The following is a 16,800-nucleotide window of genomic DNA, read 5'->3' as shown; positions in this document are numbered from 1 at the left end:
TAGCTAGTTGTTTGTGTGTGTGTGTGTTATACAACATAACTTTATTGGTGGGGTCCACTGTCTCCATTTATGAGTGACATACAGTGAGGCAGTGTTGAGTTCCAGCCCCTGTGTGCTAGCACACATTATTATGCATATGTTCTGTGCCTACAGTAGTTGTTTACAGCAAGCTGCTGCATGAACATGGGTAGCAGTGTTTAACCCATTTCATTATGGTTATTTGTGCTTAGTTGTTCACAGCAAGCTACTGCATGAACAGGGGTAGCAGTGTTAAACCCATTACATCATGGTTACCTGTGCTTAGTTGTTCACAGCAAGCTACTGCATGAACAGGGGTAGCAGTGTTTAACCTATTACACTATGGTTATCTACATGATCTTTCTCCCCTACTAGTAGGTCAACCCAGTGGTCTATGAGGCTGTTTGCCCAAGTGGGTGATGTACCACTGTAAGGGATCAGAAGTAGATCTGTAGATTACTACCACGTCACTATATGCAGTGACATCTTAAATAGGAGGAAATGTGAATCACTGTATATGATATATATATATATATATATATATATATATATATATATATATATCATATACAGTGATTCACATTTCCTCCTATTTAAGAGTGTACAACATTCTGACCTGTGGTAGTTATCAATGTCTGCCCCTGGTCTACAGTAAACAGGAACACTAATCAGTGGCATTTGTATCTCTGTACCATTTACACTTGGCACAGGATGGGTAGTACAGTATCTCTCGCATCTAATAGGTTTTAACTTTTTTGTATTTCCTTTCTACATTAAACAATGTATTATTTTATTTCATTTGAGGAAGAGTGCTTGTTCACAGGGATTCTTTCTCTTTATGTGTGGAAACAGTATTATATACTATTATAACAAATTATCTTCATGCTGCCAAAGACAGAGGTCTGTATTACACTCTGCTCCTTTTACCGACCTCTCTGCAGGGTTTGATACTGTGGACCACCCTCTTCTCTTTCACATTCTCCATACTCTTGGTATTCGGAACAAAGCTTTATCCTAGATCTCCTCTTATCTCTCCCATCGTACTTTCAGTGTCTTTTGCTAACACCTCCTCCTTTTCTATCGATCTCTCTGTGGGGGTACCCCAGGGCTCCATCCTGGGACCGCTTCTCTTCACACACTCTCTCTATGTGACCTAATCACATCTCTTGGGTTCAAATATCACCTCTATGCTGATGATATACAAATTTACCTTTCAACCCCTAACCTTACACCTTTTGTACAGACTAAAATTTCTAAATGTCTTTCTGCTATATCATCCTGGATGGCCCACCGCCGTCTTAAACGTTACATGGCAAAAACATAGCTTTTCATACTTCCTCCCAAACCTGATCCTACTACCTCCTTCCACATTACTGTTGGAAGTACACTACCGACACTTTTAATTCGAGCACGGCTAGCACCGCAAGCCGGGGGATGCCCCGGCGTGCTAGCCGCACTCCCTCAGCGTGCCGCGCATCACCGATGCGCGGTCACGCGTCATCGGGTGCCTACGCCCCCTGCACGCGCGTCCAGGGCTCCCCGAGGGAGCCCTGGTGTCCCGCGATGTGGGGGACGGCGGCAGGGGGTTCTGGGGGACCCGGCGGACCCGGCAGCGAGAGGGAGAGCGCCCCGATCAGAGGGCGCTCTTCCGCTGCTTCGGCGCGCGCCCGGCACCCTCCGGCGCGTGCCAGGTTACTGCTGCGGCCGAGAACGGGCAAATGCTCGAATAAACTCGGCCGCAGCAGTACTACCATTCACCCAGTAGTCCAAGCACGCTCCCTAGGGGTCACACTCGACCATCTCTCACAGTCTATTCTCACATTCAAAAGGTAGCTAAAACCTGTTGTTTTTTTCCTCCACGGTATTACTTCTGAGTCTCTGAGTCTCTGGGTACAGGGGACAGAAAAGGAAAAATATCGTAGTTTTATTTCTGTCTGCTTTATTCCCCACACACTTTCCCTAGGACTCAGTTTGGACTCTGAGTCCCCCCTCAACCTTATATATGTTTGGGCACCCACAAACCCTATACTGGCTGTGGGTCACCTTGGCACTAGCTGGGGTACCCCCCTTTACCTAGGGATTCCCTCAGCTACAGGAATACATGTTTTATCCCTGTGCCTAATTCTCTTTTCTGGGCTGTGGTGAAGCAGGGTACTCTAGTGCTGAGTCAAGGGGAGGTATTGCCGGGACAATGTGCCTACATGTATCCGAGAATCAGGCATGATTCCTAGGCACATTCTGTAAATGGTTCCTCCGCAAAACCCCCCTTGAAACTCATTGCGTAGCAGTCCCTGCTTGATTGCATGCCCGGAAAGGGAAAAACACAAAAAATACTTTTATTACAGACCGTACATTGGAATGGCACAAAGTTACTGGGCCCAAGAGCTAACTCTCTTGGACCCTTATACATGGTACAGGGGTAACCAAAACAGGCTTAACCTTCATTAGAGAGCCTGGTTACCCCTTCCCGTCACAGTCAAAAATCAAGATCAGGAGGATTCCAGGAGACAGTTCCTGAGAGGAGAGACCAGGGAAGGATCTAAACTCTCAGTGGTTACATTGAGGTAGAAGACCTCTTTATTGTTTTTCAGTATATACAATGTGTCCCTTACAGTGAAGTTCTTAGTGAAGCAAGCTAAAGAAGTATATGTCTCCACAGAGGGGTTTACTCTGGCTAAGTTCTTAAGACCAAATCTGAAGCCAAGAATAACAGGAGTTGTTGCACAGTACCCTAAGTAGGACCCAGGGATAAGGAAGTGCTGTATACAGTATGAAGAGTCACTCCCATGTTACCTCCAAACCAGAGAATGGGGTGTGAAGTGAGCATAGGGAGGTATAGAGAAGTGAGGCCCTGTCCTACCACAGTTAGAAAGGGAAGGTTACCAAGAGAATGCTTATGTATGGTCTACTCTAAATGCAACCAAACTAAATGCTAAAAGCAATGTGCCTCCTCAGGACTGCAAGTACAGTATAACAGAAAATGTGAATAAAGACTGTTTGTTTAAAAACTACAAAACTCCTGGTGTCCATCTTTACCATCTGCATATATGCCCCGCCTGCACGCACCAGTGTCCCTGATAATGGTAATGCACCATAAGTAACCTACAACACAGACAATTTGTAAACTCCCTTATAGCGGGGCAGGGAATGACATATTTATCATGATTTTTCAAACGTACATAAAAACTTTCAGTCCTATTTTCCGCCTGAGACATTCCCATTTTGAAACAGCCTTGATTCATCTAAACAGCTGGAAATGTTAAATGTACTGTATGTATCTTTTTCCTATTTTCCCAGAGGTGCAGGTGGAACCTCACAAGAAGCAACTACATGTAACTTTAGCATACCATTTTCAAGCCAGTCACCTGCCAACATTGGAGAAACTTGCACAGAACATTGACATTAATCTGGGATGTGATTGGGTTGCTGCAATATTTTCAAGAGATATACGATATGTGAATCATGAGGTAATTTTTCCAATCTAATAAAAAAAAAAAATTCCCAAGGATTATTGTTTCAGTCATAGTGCATATCAATGTACATCCCAATATTAGCTATAATGATATATTATAACATAATTTAAAGGTAGTTTGAAGACAGATACAGAATACAGATGACTCAAAATGCACAGCAGATAAACCTAAATATCTCCTTATATCTCCTATTTTGCCTAGTGCAATATACGGAGTCTAAATACTATCCTTTTGGTAAAAATCAATTTGTTTTTATTTTCCCCCTTAACAGGATACAGGAGTATGATCTCATGTACTGTACAGCAAATTAACTCTCCTGAGGCATCAGGGCCTTTATTGAATATATTAAGAGAAAGGTGGGCCTTTAGCACAGTCCTTGGCCTCCATTTAAACTTTACTCTTTAAACAAAACAAAAACAAATAAGATCTATAATGTTTTAGAGCAATTCGGAATAATGTACAGCTCTAAGTTATAGCATAAAAATGTTATCAAGCAGGTCAGTATTTTTCACCTAAACTCAGCTGCCTTAAGAGGGAAAGAAAATCAACTAGTTTGCAGATCTGGCTTTTCCACCCCTTCCTGTCTTCTCCTTCACCTTCAGGGTGTAGCCAGGATTCATGTCTCCCCTGGGATCGGAAATCTGCATTTACATGAAGCTTTCCTGTTGTATGCTTTGGTTAAAGCGTTAACTTTGCCTACCAAAGGCGTAACCTGCCCGCTACCTAGGGTATATCCAACATACGTTACAACTTGAATGAAACAGCTTCAAAACAAACAGCCCAAATGGAGTGAAAAACTGCAGTTTTCTCCCTTGATTCTGATGTTAGTGGATTATCTCAGTACTCTTTAGTGAGGGGGAGAGGGGTAATATGATAAGCATTGCCTAAGCATTCCAGCAAATCATCTATCCGAGGCAGGAGATGTACTGTAGTTTGAATTTTTTAAATAATCTTACCTCTCATAAAATTGATCTGGGATCTGTTGGTAACAATTGGAGTATATTATCAACTCAGGTTTCCCCTGTCATAATTAATCAAAGTATAATCTCCAGATCACCATACAGATACAACTTCCCTTTTGATTAGAGCTGAAGTCTTTGTGTGTAGTTTATAAATCCCATCACAGATCTACACAAAATGAGAGATACAACATTTATATTGAAATATTATTAAACTCTTCTACATGATCTCGGTGGTGTAGTCTTTGATTTGGGAGGGGATTTCAGACACTGCCACAATCAGAGCCAGCTGACTGTATTCTCAGTTTGAAATATACTATATAACATCAGATTCCGGAAACAGCGTGATAGACATGACAGTGAGCTGGGAGGGGAGTGGAATAAGTGAAGGCACAGTACTAGGTAGGTGTAACGGAGTGCTCACCACAAACAAGGCGTGATCGCGATGCTGAGGTTTTTTTCTGGCACACATTAGTAACTGCTAAAGTAATGAAGGGGTTACCCCCTCCCCCTAACCACCTGGGAGGACTAACCACCCTACTTGGGGACACTACCCCACCCTTGCTACCCTTTGATTGTCACTGTGGTAAACTATACCCACAATATGGGCAGGAATTGCCACAATGGCAATGCAGCTTGCTCATTCATTGCCATTGGGCAAGCCATGACAATACTGTGGACATGATTTACCACAGTGAAAATTAATGGGTAGAGGGTCGTTAAACTCTTAATTACCATAGTGGTTAATAACTGCTAAGTTGGGGGTTACAGGTCAGTGGTTTGTTTTTTTATTTTACGGTCAGTGCACGCTCAAGATGAGAGGACGAGGACGGCCTTCATCCTGGCAGGGGTAAGTTCATATTTTATTTACTATATGCTGGCTGGGTAATGTTTTGGTTATTTTTTTAATGGACAAATGCACTATTTGAGTGCACCCATTTAAGGGATTTTTTAAATGTTTTTATGTCTTGTTCATTGCAAATGCGCTATTATCCAGATGTGGATAATAAGGATTTTGCCCATTACTGTACTGTATGTGTTAGGAGGGGAGGGGGGGGGCAGTAGGGTGCCCATTAATTGCTATTGGGGTTATCTTTGCTCCAATTGAGGGCATAGGTAACCACATTGGCAATCAATGAGTGTATGGGTGTTTTGTATTGTATTTGAATGTTTATTCGAGGCAGAGGGGTTGGGTAATGGAGCTGCTTTTATTTTATTTTAATAACACAGTATTGAAGGAGGGGGTCCCTGGACCTGAACCGCATTAATTTCAGCCTCTGGGACCCCCTGCTTCCCGAGTTAAAGGCCCCGGAATGGGGTGCCAGTATCTCCCTGCATTGTTTAATATCCTGATCACGTTGGCCGTGATGCAGGAGAATTGAAACATGGTAGAGATACCAGCACCCCATTTCCTGTAACTCAGGAAGCAGGGGGTCCCCAAGGCTGAAATGAATGTGGTTCAGCTCCAGAGACCCCCTCCTTCAATACTGTGTTATTAAAATAAAATAAAGACGAGCGATCGTCTGTTAGAGGTACGCAGGGAGAGTGACTGATTCTGTATCACTCTTACTGCGCATCTCTTAGGTCGCGACCAGAGTGAACGCGCGCTCATGACCGTGCGCATGATGTCACGCTTGCCTTTTAGCTGCAGCGATTTGTGGCCTGGGTAGACATGACGGGGAGGTGTGTCGGGGGGCGTGCCAGAGGTGTGGCCGCAACGTCACGGAGCTCATTCGCTCTCATTGGGCAAATTTATTTGAAACTTTGTGCGACGCATGCCCCATTGCGCTGGCACGCACGGTCTATGGCTGCGATCATTGGCTTTAGTCATTTTGATAGCGCCGCACGGCCATTTCTCACGCAATCACGTTCACCCTGACCGCGGCCTTACAGAAAGGTGCAGCCCAGTAGGATTCACACAGCACGAGTACCATTCAGGCGCAGGGACCCCACTCCGCTGTGTTAATCCCAATGAGCCATAACCGCCTGCTATAGACTGCGCCACAGAAGGTCAACGCTTTGCACTCTGTGCATCAGCACAACCTCTACTGCAGCTGATACATACAGGATGCCACATCTGTACCACAGGTCCAATTCATTCTCAGACGGCACCTAATTATTCCGCGTTTTCTCCACAATGAACTATGAGCGGTGATGTAGCTGATCTTGGTGGTAATTGACCGCAATATTATGTATTCATCATAATCATCAAGACGTTTCATGTATCCATAGTACTTATTTCATTTGTAAATTAAAAGTAACTTCAAAATCCATATTTCTTTTTTAAATATTGACATTTGTGGGTGTTTGTTTTTGTTTCTTAGAATCTGCAAGTATTATATCCATACCTACCACAGAATGATGATGAACTTGAACTAGTTCCGGGAGATTTTATTTTTATGTCACAAGTAGAACAAACAAACGCCAGTGAAGGCTGGATTTTTGGCACTTCACTAGCAACTGGATGTTCTGGGTTATTGCCAGAGAATTATGTTGCAAAGGCAGATGAATGTGGCACCTGGGTATTTCATGGGTAAGTAACCATGTAAGTTCAATTGGCAATTGTTGAATATAATTTACTATCTACTCACCCAGTCATTAAAGAAGACTACAGGTGTTGAATCATACTTCTTTTTAAATGAATCTGACAATGCAATAATTTAAAAAGTGACATTATTATACTTCTGAAATATGTGGCTTCCATTATGTAGACTTTCTGTGTTTCAAAGACTAAATAACCTCCTGTGTTTGTACAGTATATTTTTTCCGAGAGCTTTACATTAGCTGTCATATTTGTACAATCTACCCCGTGAAAGGAATACTTTTAGATCCAATAGAGTGAAGAAAAATCACCAGCATCTAAAGCAGTGTGGAGCTGTATGTGCAGCACTTGAGCCCTCAACAATATATATACAGTATATAATTTTATTTCTTTTTTAAATGTGTATGTATGTATATGGACAGTTTTAATTTCACAGAATCACAGATAGCATTATGCTTCATTAATTTAACCCTTTAGGCACTTTCACATATTTTATTACGTGCCGTCCATAGGACAATAAGAAATATTATTAATTTAGTATAGGTACCTGTTATAATGGAGTTTACCTAGATGGGGTTTAGCAGGCTTAATCGTTTTTTTTGATTAAAAGATGCAATGAAAGGTCTCCTTTGTTATAAGACTTACTGTAGGATCAAAATATAGAATCTCACTAATAAATTACAAGCCTATTTGGAAGTGCGTGGTTTTTTTTGCATCTGTTTTCCATAAATGTGTGGCCAATTCTATTTTACTCAGCATTATATTCCATAAAGGTATTAAATTATAGTGTTATTAATACATTCCGTCATAGGCATCATTTAGAGGTCTTAATGTCACCTAATTAACTCTGTTTCGTTAAATATCTGTAGCCCCCTTTCCCTGTTGCTCACAGCAGGCCTAAGCTCCGCCTCTGGGAGCCTGGGGTGAGCTCTTTCTACTTCGGTGCAGCGCCTCCACCCATGAGGGATCCCAGCATTGGCGGGATAACCCCTCGCAGTAACTAACACAGTATTGAGTAATACACACACAGGTATATAACAACTGTTTACTGACACACATCAACAGCAATATGATAGAATATAATACAATGACACTCCCAACCAAGAGTGAGTCCCCCAATGTACTGAGGGTGCCCTGGGCACCTGTAACCGGTTGTCCGCACGAGCAAGCCCACCCAAAATGTGAGGTAGTGCTACCCCCCCTGTGATGTGGTGGTGCACGATGGTACCTGCCTGGTCTACGGCCAGACCAGGGAATCTTGATGACAGGGTGCTATATTAGGTCCCACACAGTGGGGCCTCCAACAATTCTCCTCACACCTTGTCCAGGAAGCGATCCGCATTGAAATCTCCTTGTGAGGCAAGCTCCCGCTGGAGTGTCTCACCTAATGTCTATGAGGTGGCCTGTGGCAGATCCCAGACCACAGAGCACTGTGTGGCCTTATGGTCACCGTGAAATACTATCAGTATGCTCTAAGGGGAAGCATCCCTATCTGGGGCCTTACCTGCAATACTCAACTCAAGTGGTGACTAGGGCCTAGCTGCATCCTTAGGGGCAGTACTCGGCCTAGTCCAGGGAAGCATAACAAAAAATACGCTGCCATGCGCTCAAAGGCAGGTGGATAGAAACACTCAAGGAGAAAGACCAGTTGTTGGTTGAAACGCGTGGGAGGTATTTTATTGTTCACCCTTGTATGTTGCAATAAATATTTTTTCATATTTATTCATCTCTGGGACCACAGTTTTTTCATTACACGCAGAAGAGAATCAGATTATTTTGGAGTGCCCTGGAGCTTGTTTTCTATCCTAGCCCAGGGAAGCACTGCTCCCTGGACACTACCTGCTACTAATCCACAGCGGAACTCCGACGGCTTCGATTCTGCCTGCATCCTTCCCCCCCCCTCACCCCCCCGCACTAGAGGTAATAGGGGCTCAGCTACATATATTTTTTATAAAGTAAAGGTAAGCAGAGATATGCAAATATGTTAAAACATAGAAAGAGCATTGCTCCCGGACGAAATTACTGTGCTAAGGGAAACAAATCTTCCTGTTATAAGACACAATTTGCAATGTTTTGGTTTGTCTACCTCAGGGTAAATAGAACTATAATTATTTGTATTGTATTAGTATCTCACCCAGTGAGAATTTAACAAAGTTTTAACTGAATGGACATATGTTTTTTTTTTCAAGGTAATAGACAATGTGAATATGTAATATATATCGTATGTCTTTATAAAGCTCATAATTTACTAAAACTCAAAGAAACCTGACAAAAGTACTCACCCAATATTTTTAAATGGAGTTTGTTTTTCAAATGAAGTATAATTATAATAATTTTTTTTCCAGATCATATTCACTCCTAAATACATCTTCTTCCGCAACTTTTTCTCTCGGAGATGGAGTTTTGGAGAGAAGACAGCAAGAAGGTCAGGGCTTGGGAGAAACTGCATCACTTACCATTATCTGTCAACCCATGCAGGTCAGCTTCTATTAACACATAAATATATAGATTACAGTGCACACAGATAAAGTTCAAATACAGACATATATTGATTGTACTACAGATGCAGCGGCCATTATTTTAACAAATCACGCGTTGTATACCTCGGAATACCCATGTCATGGCGCGGGATTTCTTCCAACCGTACCTCCTTAAGACACGAGTGCCGGTGAGTGCAGGAAATGGCATTCACTGCTCTAGTTTTTAAACACCTGAAATTGACACAGTAGCACAGTACTGGACACATTACAATTCATTAATTTCATTGCATTTAATTGCACACAATCTATGAAATTCAAACAAAGCAACCGCGATAAATACGTGTGCCTGGGGCGATTGGCCGCGTTCATGCCGCGTGGAGCACAGCAGCGCACACGAAAACGGCGCCGTGATTTGTTTCAATAACGGCCGCTGCATCTGTATTTTGAGCTAAAATAATTCATAATTTGAAAATCTTTGATCACTGATTTTATTTTGGTACCTCATTTACTTCAGAGCTAATGTACTTTGGACGATATACCCTTTCGCCCCCTACACTTTGATGAGGCCACATTCAGATCTGTCACTGTACCACCCGGTTGACTTTTGTTTTATCATGTTTTCACTGCACAGAAGTTCTACAGAGATGTCAACCTGGCAAAACAAAAAAATTGAATGAGGTACCAAAGAGATTGGACTGTGCCGACAGTGCTCCATTATTATTGTTTATTTGTAAAGCGTCGACATATTCTGCAGCGCGGTACAGGGTAATACAGGGTAATACAGGGTAATACAGGGTGACATCAAATGCATAAACAGAATGTCATACAAATAAGTACACTCAGATACAGAAGGTAATGAGGGCCCTGCTCATGGGAGTTTACAATTTAGAGGGAATAAGGGTCAATGTTGAAAGAAAACTTAAAGTGGCTGCTCATTCTGGGAATCGAGTATGCCTCAGGATGGAGTATGGTCCAGCCGCACAGCTGGTCCTATTAATGTTTTGAGGGTTTGGATGTTAGGGAGTGTTAGATGGCGTGGAGTTTGGTAAAGTTGCACAGCTGGTACTGATAGGATTCGGGAAGAGGGTGGATTTTAGGGGTATGCAAGATAGGCTTTCCTTAAAAAGTTGTTTTCATAGAGTTTTTAAATGTCTGAAAGCTGGGGGAGAATCTGATGGTACGTGGTAGGGGAGAGAGGGTGCACCACAGGAGAAGTCTTGTAGGTTGGAGTGGGAGGAGGTAATGAAGTAGGAGAGGCAGTTCAGAGGGGGTGTTTTGGGGTATATTTGTGGACAAGGGCTGAGATGTAAGGGGGGCAGTATCGTTGAGTGCTTTGTAAGGCGAACAAGTGGAATGCCAACTAGGAGATGGTTGCAGTAGTCAAGGTGGGACAGGATAAGTGGGTAAATTAGGATTTTTGTAGCGTCATGAGTGAGATAGGCGTGCATTCTATCAATATTTCAGAGGTGGATGTGGCCTGACTTAGTGAGGCCTTGAATGTGAGGAATGAAAGAGAGGGCATAGTGAAAAAGATGACCCCCAGGCAGTGGGTTTGGTGTGTTGATGAAATGTTGGTATTATTGACAGTGAGGGAGAGTTTGGATGTAGGGGTGACAGTGAAAATGGGAAAGATTATTAATTCTGTTTTGGAAATGTTAAGCTTCAGGTAACAGTGAGACATCCAGGAGGAGATTGTTGAGAGGCAGTTGGTGACATGGATAAAAGAGGGATCGTGAGAGGTCATGGGAGAGGTAGTGTTATCAGGAGTGTTATCAGCATAGACATTATACTGAAAGCCAAACGATTATATTAGTTCACCAAGAGCAGTAGTATAGAGTGAGAAGAATAGAGGGCCAAGGACAGGGCCTTGTGGGACCCCGACAGAAAAAGGGAGTGGAGAGGAAAAGACACCAGAGAAATAAACACTAAAAGAATGGTTGGATAGGTACAGTAGTTTATGAATGGGACAATCGAGGCCAATAAAGTGTATAGGGGACTATTCTAGTAACAGTGTAGCTGCTCAGAAAGCTGTGATAACATGCCAAACTCGCTCAAGAAGTGATTCTTCCCGATCGGTCGTGCTCCCGCAACTGTGCAGGAGGTAAAAAAATGCTCAAACTCTCAATTTTTGGCAAATCGAGCCATTCTAGTTGCCCCAGGATTCACATCGTGGCTGCAACTTGGACATTCTGATCTCGCCACCTGAAGGTTTAAATGACCCGGTCACATGACATGGGAGATTTAAACAATGCAGGGAGATACTGGCACCCCATACCGGGTCCTGTAACTTGGAAAGCAGGGGGTCCCGAGGCTTAAATGAATGTGGTTCAGCTCTGGAGACCCCCTGCTTCAATACTGTGTTATTAAGATAAAATTAAAATAGTGTGATCCCCTGTAAGAGGTGTTCAGGGAGATGCAGCTCTCTCTGTGCAGCTTTTTCAGACTGCAGGCAGATAGCAGGAGAAGAGCTTTGAAAAAGACACATCTAAAGACAATACTATCCTGAATGGTTTGGCATTTCCCCATCTCACGGTTTCTGACTTGCGATAACTCTTTCTGAATACCGTGATAACACAAATGTCAGACCGTCGGGTACGATCATGCCAAAACATTCAATTTGGCAGTGATAACATCGAAGCTACTAGAATAGGCCCCATTGTGTGCAGGAGAAGGAGGTAATCAACAGTGTCAAAGGCAGCTTAGAGATCCAGGAGAATTACTAAGACATTTTATATAATAGTATAAATATAAAAGAGACAGAAACACACAAAAGCTGCCCCTTTATTCTGTACACAGAAATGCAATGATGCACACTATCAGTGACACATAAATACACACTTATATACACATATACATTGACACATGTACATATATGCACGTGAGTAAAAAGAACAAAGAGCGCCAATTCCTGTATTAGATATATGCGGACAGTTTAATAAAAAAAAAAAGAGAAACCCTGTACCCTGTAGAATGAAATAAATGGTAAATACAATAAAAATACAGTCTACATAAATGTCTAAAATACAATACAATGTGCTAATCAGGAGTTAATACTCAATGTGGAGGAGAAAGTTAGTACTCAGCTTGAGGCTAGCAATGCACACAGGTTATCAAAGGTGTGCAATAGGCTGATAAATAATAGCTAATTAGTATATAAGATGTATACAATATCCATATATTGACTGTAGAAAAAGTCAGTATGTTAAACAATGTATAGTCAATCTGGTAGCTGTATTTAGGAGATATCCTGGGGAGAGAGGGAATAAATCATGCTGATAAATTGATCCCAAGGGGTTTAAGGATTATAAAAAAAAATTAACACTTCTTTCACTAACGACAATTTTAGTAATGAGACCTTATCCAATTTTTCAAACTCCCTCATGAAACTATTAATCAGGTATAGAAAAGAAAGATTGAAATAAATAGAAGTAGAGATTGAAACAATGCATAATGTTTTAAAGGAATTTAAGGATACTGAAGGATTTACCAATTTGCCGATAATGTTAATGCCAGGGTGGTAGCCTTTGAAACGGAGTTAGTTGGCTGCAAAAATGGCAAACTTGAGAGAGACAAGGAAGATTATTCCAAGAATAGAGTGGATTCTTGGAGGACACAGAGATCAGACACATTTAGACGTCCATCTGGACAATATACTGTATTAATAAGAACAAGAAAAAGAATAATTGTAACAAATCCCATTTTAATCCTAATCATCTACACAGGGTTGATGCTGACGGATCCAGACCCAGTCTTGAGAATAGGTTCTCCTGTTTTGAGACTGAGAGAGCAAGCACTTCCAGTGACTCTCGTTGCAAACAGGTCCCTCTCTCTTCTGAACGTCTGGGAGCTAGACCAAAAGTTTTACCCTACTCTGACGATCATCTTTTTTTAGAGAGAGGACCCACCCTATTATGTTCCAAGTAGCTCTCCCACCACCTCATTAAAAAGAGGAAATTCAGTGGAAGAGGAAACAGAGCAGGGAGAGAGCACCAAGAAAAGGCATTAAAAATTAGATTTTTTTTTTTAAATTGATACCACCAGAACCAAGAGGTATTTAGCATTTATCTTCTCATGTGCTTTCTTTTGATCAGATTGATCTTCTCAACAGTGGCCTGCCCTTCTGCCTAATGCCTATTCAGATTCTTTTGAATTATTTGTGGATCTTAATCGTTTTGTACGAAAACTAACGTTGAAAATACATTTTTTGTTGAATGATAATAATAATAGATCCACGCAGTTATTTGATATTAATAATCAGGATCCTCTGGATAATTCAACTTCATCTTGGTTGGAGACATTTGATGCTTCCACCAGCGAATTATCTGCAGAAGGACTGACTCATTTATATTCTTTACACCACACAACAGATTGTCCTATTTTCCATTCTCCCTTTAGACCCAAGTCACACTTTTTCCCATTTCAGTCAAAGCGAAATCATATCGAGACCTTTTATACTATGGTCCATACATATGGACCTTCAAAAATTATGCAAAGAAAAACAACTTAAACCTCTTTAAAAGAACCTTTCTCATGGTGAAGAAAAGCTTTAGATGAATTACAAAAATATGGTAATTTGGTTATTCGACAGGCGGATAAGGGAGGCGGGATTGTATTGCAGGATAAATCTATTTACACCAATGAAGCAAGCCGCCTCCTTTCAGATGAAGCCTCGTATATTAAATTAAAATCTGATGCCACCGTGAGATACTAATTAGAACTTATGGCTGTATTAAAAGAAGCTCAAACCAACCATATTCTTACTGAAAATGAGTTTAAATATTTATATATCACTTATCCCAGGGTGCCTATATTTTATCACTTACCCAAGGTGCACAAATCCCTCACTTTTCCCCTGGCAGGCCGATTGTGTCTGGGATGGAGTCGATGACATCCAATCTGTCCCAATATGTTGATTTTGATCTACAGACCCATTTAACATCTTTGAGGTCACATATTAGGGACAGCTTACATGTTATCAAATCTGTCTCAGACATCCAGTGGCAACCATAATTTGTTTGGGCCATGTGTGATATACAATCCTTTTACACCTGTATAGAGCACATTAAAGGTCAGGCAGCCATTAACACTTTTTGGATGGTGATAGTGCTATGTCTGTTACCTTGAACACATTTATTTGTTCTATTATAGAGTTTATTTTGACACAATTATTTTTTATTCCAATCACAATTTTTTTTGAGATCTCTGGAAGGCTATGGGGACCAGGTTCACCCCAAGTTATTCCAAATTATTTATGGGATGTTGGGAGGAAAGCAATGTCTGGTCCAACAACCCATATGGGACGGGCCTGGCTGTTTCATAGATGATATTCTTATCATTTGAGACACACATTTTGGTGATATTCAGGCTTTGTTTGCACACTTTTTTAAATATGTTTGGTTTGGTCTTCACATCCGTGGTAGATACCAATTCCATAGTTTATTTGGATCTTTGCCTCAAGATAGACTCCAACACTGAAATACAGCCAGATGAACATATCAAAGAGGTGGCTACCAATAGCTATCTCCATGCAAAAAGCAGTCATCACCAAAGTTGGCTAAGGAATATTCCGTTTAGTCAATTTGGTAGATTGAAGCGAAACTGCTCCACTGATCTTGATTTCATTGTTCAGTCAAACACAATGAAGGCTAAATTCATTGAGAAAGGATATGATACAGTAGTTCTCATATTGAAGCAACGAGTGAAGGGAAGCCCATGCATGCAGGATCCTGGCAAAATCCCAGCGCTGAATCACCTGCACGGCGTCACAGATTCCTCTCCGTGCATGTGTAGTAGGGCAAAATTAATTCTACATAATGTGATGGCCTGGCGTCCTCCGTTAATAGGTGCCAAAGTACTTAGCATCTTATTTCCAGTAGCTATGAGTGAAGGGAAACCAGCGCGTGCGCATACAGGATCCTGGCACAGTCCCAGTGCTGAATCGCCCCGCACATCGTCGCAAATTCCTGGAATACAATAAGTGAGGGAACACCATAAGTGGAGTGAATAGGAAGAGTAAAAACACAAAAACACACAAACCTCCCGCAACCTTCCCGGTAGGCCTAACCACCCACCCTCTGTACCCACAAGAAACCAAGTACTCTGGCTTAACCCCTGTATTACCTTAGCAGCTAACCACCCTGCTTCAATACTCTGTTATTAAATTTAAATACAAACAGTGCGATCGCCTGTAAGAGCTGTGTAGGTTATGCAGCTCCCTGTGCTGTTCTTGCAGATTGTGGCAAGATTGCAGCGGTAGAACTTAGAAAAAGGCTGAGATAAGGACACTGCTGTCCCAAGCGGTATTGGCATGTTCCTACCTCACAGTTTCTGACTTGCGATAATTCTTTCTGAATACAGTGATAACACAAATGTCAGACCGAGAGGTAGGGTGACGCCAAACCATGACTTGGCAGTGATTTAATAGAAGCTACTAGAATAGGCCCCTATATCTCAAATGGATTGCTGAAGGTTATATGCATCCAGTGCTTTTTTTAATAGTACAGTTGTTGACAGTATTTCAGTGGATTGATGTTCGTTGCCGTCTGTACCTGTATTGGCTTATGTAACCGACCTGATTTCTCAAAATGTCTCCTTTCCTAGTATTCTGCATTGCTATGTACATGTCCTGCAGTAATGATTTGACACGCAGCCTGGTTTATGTTGCACACAATTTGTTTTAATGCTGAAATCTGTGGCTGTGACATAGACACAGATGCACAGAGCTCAGTTAAGTGAATTAACCTAACTGAACACGGTATGCCTTAATATGTACATATCTAAACGCAACGGATGAAATAGATTCATCCAAACAGAACCCTATTTATTGCACTCAGTCCAGAGGAGTAGGTAGGTAGTGTAATACTAATCTCTTTAACTCGCAATTGGATACACAAAACCTAAAACAACCGCTCCCAGCCCTGTGGGAGGACGGATACCATTAAAAGCCAGATTGGCAAAATAAAAAAGTTTTATTTAATAATATAGACAACGACGAATAGACACATAAAAGACAAACATTAAAATCAAATTCGAAATGTTACTCTCTTATGGTGCTAATGTAATGTCTTAAATCACCATCTATGCACAATAATAGTGGTGTACATATAGCACCTTGAATCAAGCATACAGATTACCACACTATTAATATAGTTGGTCAACAAAGGGGAGAAGTATACCAGTGTCTCTCAGTGTACAGCACTATCTGGCAAAGGTTTTCAAAACAGGCCCTGTTTTTACTCTCAGTTGATGAAAAGTACCATGATTTCCTAGAGTAACACATGTGTAGTGTGTGCCATATATGCGTAGTAAAAGTGCTGTCCCAAAGATAA

The 16,800-nt window shown here is 41.6% G+C and overlaps 1 protein-coding gene across 6 annotated transcripts in view; it reads left to right on the top strand.

Moving 5' to 3' along the window:
• The window catches only part of UBASH3B (ubiquitin associated and SH3 domain containing B), a 115,820-nt gene that overhangs the window by 65,178 nt on the left and 33,842 nt on the right, over positions 1-16,800 (top strand). For all 6 annotated transcript variants that reach the window (XM_075604282.1, XM_075604280.1, XM_075604281.1 and 3 more), the window contains 3 exons: positions 3,316-3,485; positions 6,775-6,983; positions 9,338-9,470. In XM_075604282.1, coding sequence (XP_075460397.1) covers positions 3,316-3,485; positions 6,775-6,983; positions 9,338-9,470 — 512 coding nt within the window. The remainder of the gene's footprint in view (positions 1-3,315; positions 3,486-6,774; positions 6,984-9,337; positions 9,471-16,800) is intronic.

The sequence above is a fragment of the Ascaphus truei genome, chromosome 6 (genome assembly GCF_040206685.1).
Source record: "Ascaphus truei isolate aAscTru1 chromosome 6, aAscTru1.hap1, whole genome shotgun sequence".
Lineage (NCBI taxonomy): Eukaryota > Metazoa > Chordata > Amphibia > Anura > Ascaphidae > Ascaphus > Ascaphus truei.
Note: the sequence above shows the minus strand (reverse complement) of the source record. Positions and strands in the feature narration are given on the sequence as shown.